This window comes from Gadus macrocephalus, chromosome 9, assembly GCF_031168955.1.
Source record: "Gadus macrocephalus chromosome 9, ASM3116895v1".
NCBI lineage: Eukaryota > Metazoa > Chordata > Actinopteri > Gadiformes > Gadidae > Gadus > Gadus macrocephalus.
Window position 1 is genome coordinate 17974311 of NC_082390.1, and position 10992 is coordinate 17985302.

At 45.6% G+C, this 10992-nt stretch overlaps 1 protein-coding gene and 1 non-coding gene across 3 annotated transcripts in view; both read right to left on the minus strand.

Moving 5' to 3' along the window:
• Window positions 1–10053, minus strand: part of LOC132465152 (FERM domain-containing protein 5) — a 51898-nt gene extending 41845 nt beyond the window's left edge. For both annotated transcript variants that reach the window (XM_060061937.1, XM_060061936.1), the window contains exon 1: window positions 9701–10053. In XM_060061937.1, the coding sequence (XP_059917920.1) occupies window positions 9701–9802 (102 nt within the window). In that variant the 5' untranslated portion in view covers window positions 9803–10053. The remainder of the gene's footprint in view (window positions 1–9700) is intronic.
• Window positions 10054–10758: 705 nt separating this feature from the next.
• Window positions 10759–10830, minus strand: trnah-gug (transfer RNA histidin (anticodon GUG)). Its single transcript has one exon. It is a non-coding gene; the product is annotated as a tRNA-His (tRNA).
• Between the last annotated feature and the right edge of the window lie 162 nt (window positions 10831–10992).

The following is a 10992-nucleotide window of genomic DNA, read 5'->3' on the forward strand; positions in this document are numbered from 1 at the left end:
ATAACCCTTGCTTGGCATTACACCTTTAGTCGATTCCCTGAATGTCCGAACCTCGCTATTGTTCAGCAGCTCATGAATAATTCAACAGATCTCCGTTAATCCATTATTCAAAGAGCAACTTGGATTTTAAAGGGAGCTTCTGCGACAGGCAACAGGTTAATTAGACTAAAATACACGTCAGCGCACCAAATCCAGAACCTCAATTTCCTCAGGCATCAAAGGATAATGAATGAGCCCAAGATGGAAATATGCTTTTATTAGGCCTCTTAATTCCGAAAGGAATACTAGGACTCTATCCACCTTCATGTAATAATATCCTCAATTATCAATTCTGTTTTGGGAGTGAAGAAAAACGCCACTTGATCCCATCTTCAGTCAGATACATTCCAACAAACAACCTCTAAATAACCAATTCATCAATTCGCGAGACTCAGGCTGACCAACAACAGAGTGTCCTCCTGTCACTCACACAAACCCTGGGCCCCTGGGCTGGCAGGGGGCCATCCAGTAGGGGCCCTAGGGTGGCTCCTTAATGACCACGCTTCTGTTTGCCATCCTGGTCAATTATAGAAGACAGTTCCCCTGCTGTCTGTAAGGAAACACAGGATTTATTATTTATTATTATTTTATTATTTATTTAAAGACGTAATTACTCAATCATTTGTAGAAATGGGGTTATAGAGATGGAAATAATTAGTGATGTGTCGTAAGGAACTAGAAATGTCAAGTTCCCTTCGCCAAGGGAACCTAAGGAATTATAAAATATGCCTTGCATTGGGACTTTTGTGGAGCAGGCTCTGAACTGAACATCTACAGTAAGGGGAGATGTCACCTGGGATCTTTGTATCCTAAATGTGTAGTAAAAGTCATTTGAGGATTTTCTTGGTTTTAAAGCACTAATGGGAACACGATCTTGATAGAAGTGAAAAAAGGCCTGATTGCCTTGAAGTCCCCACTGCCATTGCCAAGTATTAGTACCATGTCTTATGTATTGGCAGTGAACAGTTAATGCTCAAAAATATAAATATATTTTTAAAGTAGTAGGTCTATTTACAATACTTATTACAAAATATGGGTCTTTTAAGAATAGGGATGGGGGGGGGGGGGCTGGCCACTTGGATGACTGACATTTGCGTGTGTCATCACTGTGGCTGCATGGACCTGATCCGATCTGATGTGCGTCCCGAGAGACGCCGTACCTGCCTTGTGTGACCACAGCTAAAAATAGCAGGGCGGGACGGCAGCGCAGCGTCAGCGCTATTAGCACCGTCAGCACCGTCAGCACTATTAGCACCGTTAGCAATGCGGGCGCCACCTCAGCATCCTCCTGCAACGCTGACCTCCCATTGATCACCGGCATTAAGTCAGGCCGATCCATGCTCCTTGAATTTCAATGAGCCAATTCACGCCACTTCAGGAACCACATCGGGAGATGCAAGCGGCATTTGCGTTTCCGATGGGATTCACGACAACACTCCTGCACTGTAGCGGATGCCTAATGAGTTCATTAGTGTTATGTGTGACACCTGTGGTTATGCTACATGAAGCCTCTGTGAAAAGGTTTTTTTTGGAAGGTCGAGGGGCAGCACTGCTGCTGCTGACACAAACCCTCCAGGCTCCCCTTCCTGCTGCCATATGGATCCCTCTCTCCATCTCCTCCCTCTTGACGTTCTCCTTCTCTTTCTCTCTATCTAGTGCACCCAGTTTGGAGTTGGTTAGGAACGTGCCAGTGAGCGTTTTAGTCTTATCACGCGAACGTATACTCTGTGTTCACAAGCTCAGAGTAATGGAGGGAAATACAACATTTCTAGAGCAAACATGCTCCGCTTTGGGGTGTTGTGTCCTGGGGGAAACACGACAGGGTTATTTCACTCTGGGTTCCTCCATAGACCCGATAGAGTCAGAGACTGCTTCCCATGCAGCCTGGGTGACCCAGGGGATAAACCTGAGGTCACGGTTCCCATAACACAGAGGCCCCGAGGAGCATCTCAAATGGGAATGGAAAAAACCGCTGACATTTTAATCTGAGAGCTCTTTTTACTCTCACTCCAAAGAGATCGTTCAGCACACACGCATACTATCCCTCAAGCAAACACCAAACATATGTTGGATAAAACTGATAAAGCCCATCAAGTCTCCAATTAAAACAAGAGAGAAGCAGAGGCTTTGAACCAAAGGACGGCATGCCCTGTAACAGGTACGATGCGCTCACCAGTGGCAGTGTGCCAGTAAGGCAGCATTAGACACACACAGTCCCGGGGCGGCGTCCCCCCTCCCAAGACCCCCTACTGGGAGATAATAAAGGCAGCCGGTAGAGTGGAGGACAGGAGAGGAGACTAAGGATGTTATTGTCTGTCGTAGCCAAACAAACGGCCTCCTGGAACGCCTGTTCTATCAGGCACAGAGACTCTTGCTACAGGCCTGCTTCTCTCACTGTACGGGGTTGAAGGCCTGTGTATATGTGCGAGTGTCTGTGTGTGTGTCGGTGTCTGTGTATGTGTGGGTGTGTGTGTGTGTGTGCGTGTGTGCATGCATGCGTTTTTAATGGGCAGTGTCTGGCCGAGTATTGAATATGTGAAAAATAACCACATTAAGCTATGTTTGAATCTAATTTATTCAAGAAATAAAGCCATTCTAAAACACCCAGATGAAACTAATGCAATTCCACCCGTTGGTGGAACGTCTCGCACGGAAACCAGCAGGCAAAAGGTCCCTTTGATTAGAAAGGAAATTATATGATTAATCAAAATCCCCTGGCAGTTGATTACAATTACGGCGAACACACTCCAAGCACGGAGTTCATTCATTGGACATGATTAATGAAAGTCCATTCCAAACAAAGATGATGCGAATCCCGGTTAGTTCCTTACACATTCTGGGCTGATTGTGTGCTTTCGCTAGCAGGACTTTTTGTGCTTTCGTGTGTGTGTGTGTGTGTATTCGTCGTTTTGGCTCTCTCGACGCTCATCTCCTCTGACCGTTACGCTGACACACACAAAGGGAGAAGGAGACTGATTGCATGACTGAATTGCTGTGGGTGCAATCTTTAGGACCAGCCAGAAACGCAACAATGAGAGCCATCTAATGACATATCACTATGGAAGCCTTTATTGTTGTTCCATAATAAAATGAGCTTGTTCACCTACAGGATTAAATAGAGTCATATGCGCACCTCACACACGCACGCACACACACACACACACACACACACACACACACACACACACACACACACACACACACACACACAAACACATTTAGACTTGCACAAAATATAAATATTCAGGTATATTCAAGGGATGGGGAAGGTTTGATCTACCCTCAACCCCACTCATATTGCAGCCACACAGCACGCATGCACATGCATGCACGCACGCACATCCGCACGCGCACACACACACACACACACACACACACACACACACACACACACACACACACACACACACACACACACACACACACACACACACACACACACACACACACACACACACACACACACACACACACACACACACCTCTGTACATAAGAGGATTGCAGAGCTGTGAGTCATGATACACCTGAGAATAATGCTTTGTCAGTGTTTTCAACTCTGAGATGAAAGAAAATTCTCTCCACACAGCTCAAGTGTCCTTCTGCACAGCCACAGACACATCTGTAGAGTAACCAGAGGGATTTGTCTTTCCCTTAAATACACACAAACACACACATAAACCCACACACAAACACACACACAAAGCAGATGGCTGGCTGGAAAATAATCGGTATATATATATAGACATTTAAATATATATATATGTAAAGCCCTTCAGGCTTTTAACACGAGACACTCGTTTCACTGCCAAATCCCTCAAATAAAAGCATTACGAGGTTCCATCCATGCCCTGCGATGACAGCGTCTTATTGTTCACCCCATCACCCTCAACCGCAATTAAATACTGTTGCACCCTTGAGTTGAAAAAGCAGGTTACAAAAGTCCCTGAAAAGCAAGCATGTGCACTCGCTATACGTGTGACACGACATGGACACAACATGGAATCGCTGCTCATTTGCGATAGCAGACGACTATATGATTATGTTTAGACTACATAAATACACCTTCACAATGACGAACAACCGACTTTGGGGACTCTGTAGGCTAGAAAAAGCTGATGACCGTCCTGATTGAGAGACCCCGACAGAGGAGGAGACCGGTGAGGAGAAACAAACACAGGACGCCGGTGAGGCAGCAGGGCGGACCAAAAGGGTGATAGAAACGGTAATAAGAGTGGAGCAGCCAGGAGGACCATTAGGCTGAGGAACCCTGCGGTCCTGCAGAACAAAGGAAGAAGGAGCGCGTAATAAGGTGGAAAGAGACGGCCTGTGGAGCAGGCAGGGAGGCCTTTCTGAGTGGGAGGATGAGGGAAGAAAGAGGGACTCGAGTGATGGGGAATGAGGAGGCAGATGGAAGATAAAAGCAGAGGAGGCTTTTGGGAGGCTTTGGTCCTTTTAGCATCACACTGTAAAATATAGTATGGCACATACCATTACAGTATGACACTGTAAAATATAGTATGACACATTACACATTACATTATAGTATTACACTGTATATTATAGAATGAAGCTGTGCATTATAGTATGACTCTGTACATTATAGTATGACGCTGTACATTATAGTATGCAAATGATGTCCCTAATAAGTCATTCTGTATGAGTGTGTCATTTTGCCACCATGACAACCACATTTCTAGTTTGTGATTAATAAAGTAACAATGTAATTGAACAACACCTCATCAATTTAAACACATTTATGTGGATGAAAGTTAGCTAAATGTACAAAGGCCACAAGGGATAATCTCCATCCTGAATAATGTCTGCATTTGAATGCAGCTCAAAAATGTGTTATTTTGCTTCATTTTGATTCATTTGAATAAATATCCTCTACCTATGAAAATTGCCATGTTTACTGATTCGTTGTTTTCCCGTAATGCTACCCGTGGCGATGCCCTGGGGCTGTGGCGAGGCGCGTCAGCTATTAGGATTCCACCGGAGCGTATGAACATTACCAACAAGCTGTGCAATGTGTTTATACAGGCCTGCAGGCTCCTTTCCTCTTTACAGTCAACCCCAAGCCCACTGAGGGACATGGCCTATTGACGGCATATAGGGTATAGAGTAGGCTCACAAATCAGGCTTTAGTCGAATATCTGACCGTCTGAAAGCAGAGAAACCTCCATCTGAGTAAACAAACGTAGCATTTAAATTCCTTTCGCATATTTCATATTTGTTTCGACTGATGGTGCTGATGGAGGCGGGGATCGTCAGCGCTTAATTGGGGAACAGGAACTCAGCCAGACGGAGTCAACTGTGAAAAAAGGGTCTTTGAAGTTTTCAAATCAGCACTTTAGCTGGCAACTATTGAAATACTCATATTCAAATCCCCTTCTGTCTTCATCCACTGCAATATTGTGGTAACGAAACAGGGAAGAACTTGCTGTTTCTGGTTTCCGGCCCAGGCGCTGTGCAGACTCCCTCAAGAAGTTCTGCTAGAACAAAGTAGGACTTCTGGACCAGAAGTTCTGCCATAACATAGCAGGACTGTTGGATCCGAAGTTCTGCTATTAAAAAGCAGGAATGCTTGATCAGATATAAGGTATAGGGGGATCACTGGTGCTGCCTCACCGGCGTCATTGTGAGGTTTTGGGGGGGGGGGGGGGGGGGGGGGTGGGAGAGCTGGGGGAGGTGCGTAAGTAAGTATTCATGGCCACAGCTGGAGCGTAACCCCCGTGGCCCTCTCAGTTTCCCTCCGTCACCCACCACACAATGGAGGGCCGGGCAGACGGCTCTCCACACCCTGAGAGGCTGCTTGCCGGCCAGACAACCAGCATTTCTCACGCACACGCACACGGCGGAGAGAGGGTGGAGGATGGGGGGATGGAAACAGGACATTTGCCGACACGCGCCGTGTTAAGAAGAAAAAATGCCAAATTCAGCATTGCGCCGTCCCAGTGCTTACTAGCAATGCTTGGAAAGTGATGGGCTGTTCAAAGATGATTCATCACCACCCCCCCTTTCTCTCTGTCCCTCTCGCTTGCACTTTCCGTTCCAAAATAATTCAAGCTAGGAATGGACTGGAAATGATTCCGATCTGGCAGGGATAATTCACAGCGATGTAGTTAATATTACTCACTCGACATCTCTTCTTTAGGAGCCAAACTTAATTTTAGCTGTCGCTGCAAGATAAAAAATGTCTTAACACGTCTCGATAAAATGCTTAATCTTTGCATTTCAATAAGCCACGTCAAAAACGAGGCACCTACACACGATTCCTCACAATAATCACGAAACATTTGAAATAGATCAATGGTTATGGCCTGTCGGTCGGTTGCATTTGTGCACATCCAAAAAATCTATTTGGGGTCCACAAACAGCTGTGGTCAGTACAGTAGTATAGTGTCCATGTCTAGCCTGTGATACTGTCACCCTCGTAACAGGCTAGGACAGCTCAGTCACGGCCCTCTGCACACACAGAGAACGCCAGTGATCACAGCGAGCGACGCCCTCCTGAGATTAGGTTTCATCAATCATTCATGTCTAGCACACATTTTATAATCTTTCATAAGCAGGGCAGCAACAAGGTGGACGGTGGGAGAGAGAGTGTCTGAGGGCGCACCCTTCTTCAGCTCCGATAAATGATGAGCGAAAAAGCAGCAGGCAAGGAAAAGTGCTGTAGAGGGCTTACCCTTCAAACAGGCCCTGCGAGGGGCATGCTAAGAGAGAGAGAGGGCCCGAGACTGAAAAAGAGAGAGAGGAGAAAGACAGGCAGACAGGCAGGTAAGCTGATAGAGAGACAGACATGCAGAGATGCTGGAGTCTGTACTTTCAACAAAAAGGAAAATAAAATAGAGCCCTCGTACATACTGTCACCCCAATTTAAATGTTAATTTAAACTATGGGCTTGTATAACAAGCAACCAAAAAAGGGGTCTAAATAGCCAGACTAGAACGGGAAATGTGAGTGCAGCAGACAAAGAGAAGGATACACGCAGGGGTGGGTGCGGCCTTAGTCACCTCAGCATTCATCCAATGGCAGACAAGGGGAATAAATTACTTCCCAGTGTGCAAACGCAGCTCTTAGGAACAAATGCCTGGCTCTTTGGCCAGGCCCTTTCTCCAATGGCAGAGTGGGAGAGGGGGGGGAGGTGGGGAGCATTTCCCTCGGAGAAATAAAGAGATTGCACATATTGGCAGAGTAACTAGGAAGTCACCGTAGCAACGTCTCAGCCAACATAACGAGGCGCACACAAAGCCTGCGGCCCACCTGACCCACGCTGGGTTATGTACAGAGGACAGTGTCCTCAGAGCCACCTGGGAGACAGCACTTCCCCCCCCCCCCCCACACACTCACACACACAATGGGTTGGATTACACGTCCAAATGTCAGTAGGGATGGGAGAATACATGTCAACATAAGGTGATGAAGCCCCTGGGACCTGGCACTACCGCGGCTCATCAATAATGGATATGATAGAAAACCAATGACGATAATGTTTGGGGGTTTTCGCTTCTGGAGTCAAACACACACTATTGATTTTTTCCTACGCGTGGCTGGCCTACGCTTTGAGTGCATCCTGCCTTTGTGGATACTTGCATACAGAATTCACTGGGAGCGGAGGCCGGTCTGAAACAAGGACAAAGTCAAGTCCAAATGTGGTCATGGATCAGCATGATACCACGACTACTACTACTACTACTACTACTACTACTACTACTACTACTACTACTACTATTGAGGCCTATCATCCCATCAGGGGTCCTGAGCTGAGGCCTGGAGCCATAGACCCATTGAGCCCCGGCAATCATGAACGAGCGGGCACCAGTCCAACCCAGAGAAGCATGAGGGCTGCCTCCGCTGTGACCGATTATTTCCGCTAAAATATGGTTTAATAGGAGTAAGGCAGACGATGTCGGCCTTTGGGTGATTCCAAATTAGAAACAATTAAAGCGGATCACCGGTGGAATGGACACAGGTCTTGTGGGGATGACAGAAGAGGAATCTCAAAGCCAAGTGATGGAGGAGCAGAGCTCAACGCAGAGGAAAGAGGAGAGACAGAAGGAGACAGAGAACCAATGACCCAGTTACACTTCTGCCTGCTCAAGACCCCGGTCTAGGTGTCCTGGAATCCTGCAATAACCTGGTGGCCTGGAGGCGGAGGTAAAATGTGCTGCGATATAAAAACAATCATGGTCTCTCAGTCTCTGGCAGCCGGTAGCAGAGGAGTAGCTGCCTTTTGAGTTGGAGGAGCCTTGTGTTTTCTACCCAGTGTATCGCGAGAGCCAAGAATGCCACAGGGTCACGGCAACACCAGAGCATTACGCTACATCCACACCACCCCTGACACCCCCACCCTCCGCTGACGTCACACCCCAAAAGCACAGGACACGGCTGCAAACACAGCACACCTACTGGCTGAATACACACGCGTGCACGCACACACACACACACACACACACACACACACACACACACACACACACACACACACACACACACACACACACACACACACACACACACACACACACACACACACACACACACACACACACACACACACACACACACACCACTCTTTACCAATCCATAGACTGGGAGGAACAAACAACAAACAATGCAATTCAAAATGACAGCAGAAATACAGGTGTGCTGAAAGAAATAGGCCATCTCTTGATGCATCTTCTACATGTTGCTAACTTGAAAGAGACGCATCTGAGGATTACTGCAGCTACAGGTGAACACCGTATCCAGCCACTTGAAAGCAGAGAAGAAGACTGCATCATTTTGACAGGGGCCATCAGTAAGCTTTGATTAAACAGGGCCTAACATAAACAGACAAGTCGCACTGAGTGAACAGGGCCTTGTGTTTACTATGCATGTATGAATTGATATATTCAGAGTACCTACGAGGAAAGCTGTTATGGAGATGTGTGTAAGCCTACATAGGGTTGTCCCGTTATATCCTAGTGTGTTTTCGCATTAAAGCAATAGGATTGTCATAGGAAGTGCCTTATATCAATCTTTAACCCTGTGGTAATATATATATATATATATATATATATATAAATATATATATATATATATATAGTATGGAGTAATATTAACAATATTAAGAATGAACAATATTAATGCCTAGATCTTTCGCCTTGTATTTTAAGTGTTTTACAAAAGAAACGTTAAATATACCGTCTTACTTTTGCAGAAATATTAAATAGCTTTTATTATTCTTATTATTTTATTATTACCTTTAACATTATTTTATCATATGTCTCCTTCCATGTGTGTCCCAAATCCATGTATACTATCTCAAGCTAAATATAATGTGGCATAGCCTGCATGTGGAGGCATCAACTAAATCTCATCTTTGATCAGCTAAGGAATAAGGTTGGTTTGTTCTCCTCTGTCTCCTTCACACGAGCAGTCAACCCAGTCCCATAGCTCTATACAATAAGCGTAGCCTTCAACTGAACATCGTGCTGGTTCATTTGGGCTAAAAAATGCGTTATTCTGTATGGACAACAGATGAACCAGCTCCCTGATAAAGAGCCGCAGGACCAGCAGACTCTTGCTCGTCCCTTCGCTAAACCCTTCTGCACGCTCCCTGCAGCCAGGTCAGTACAATCGCAATAAATAGCGTACGAAGAACAGGTGACTCACCTGAATGGTACACGTATATTCCGTATCATCCAAGAGTCTGACGGTGCAGTTGTATTCTCGTTCAAGATTCCTGATGCTGCCACTCATAAATCGGCTCAACATCTTCTCAGAAAATTGCTGGTCGGCGTTCTAGGACCAGAACAATCCACTAAACACTGCATAAATGATGTCACATTGGCCACATTCTTCGGTCACGTAAACGAGCCCCAGCTACCGATACAACCGCCGACGTGTGATGCATCTTTGTCCCATCAAGTGTGCCAATGCGAGGCTCGAATCCTAGGACGTCCCCAGATCCGCGGCATCACCCCCACCGGCGCATCACAGCTCCGCTGTTCACCAATGCAACTTTAGCTTGAGGGCGGGGCCTCTTGGTGATGGACGTCAAGAAGAACCAACTAGGGGGTGCCCTGCACTTCATTTACAACGTATATGTTTCCAATCCAGGCCCACATGTATTAAACCCGGGACAGAACGTTAATGGTTGACTGGGTTGTAGCCTGTTTTTATTATTTTCCTTCATGCACATCTCAGATGTATTGGAGTTTTTACTTACTTGTATACATGGCTTTTCCGCGAAACATGTAATCCAATAATTCAAAAATAATTTCAAAAATTAAATTGTGTGTACATCTGGTGTTCAGTAACACAGTAACTAACATAAACCAGCTTGTCCATTGATGACGCCTAGTTTATTACAATATGATAGCTCTCTACGAAAAAGCAATGCAGCCCTTGGCATTCAAAGCCAGCCTAAAAGGGTCGCATTATCTTCTAAATGTAAATAAGCTGTACACAAAACAAATAATTACGCAGAATATAACAAATATTATGTATACATTTGTATTCGACTGCGTGAACGCTTACTTTCCACCAACTTGAAACGGCGCATCAGCTCTATGCTGCCATCTGTTGGTAAAGACTTGAATATATTGTATTTTTGTTCCACTAAATTCTTGTCTAATACTCTTGTACTATTATCGAGCATGAATTTTAAAAAAAACAACAACAATAAATATGCAAAAGATGGACCCATATGCCGTGACATTGTGAATCAATGCCGTGACCCGGATTCGAACCGGGGTTGCTGCGGCCACAACGCAGAGTACTAACCACTATACGATCACGGCGAGCTACCAGGGCCGTTACAGCACTGTACAGAAATAAGCTCAATGAACCTAGCACATAGGCAGGGCTACGTTCAGACGCAGCTGTGCATATACACATACAAAATTAAAGATGCAAAATCATGCACATTTACACACTAGACATGTTTTATGTTCTTATGTTTT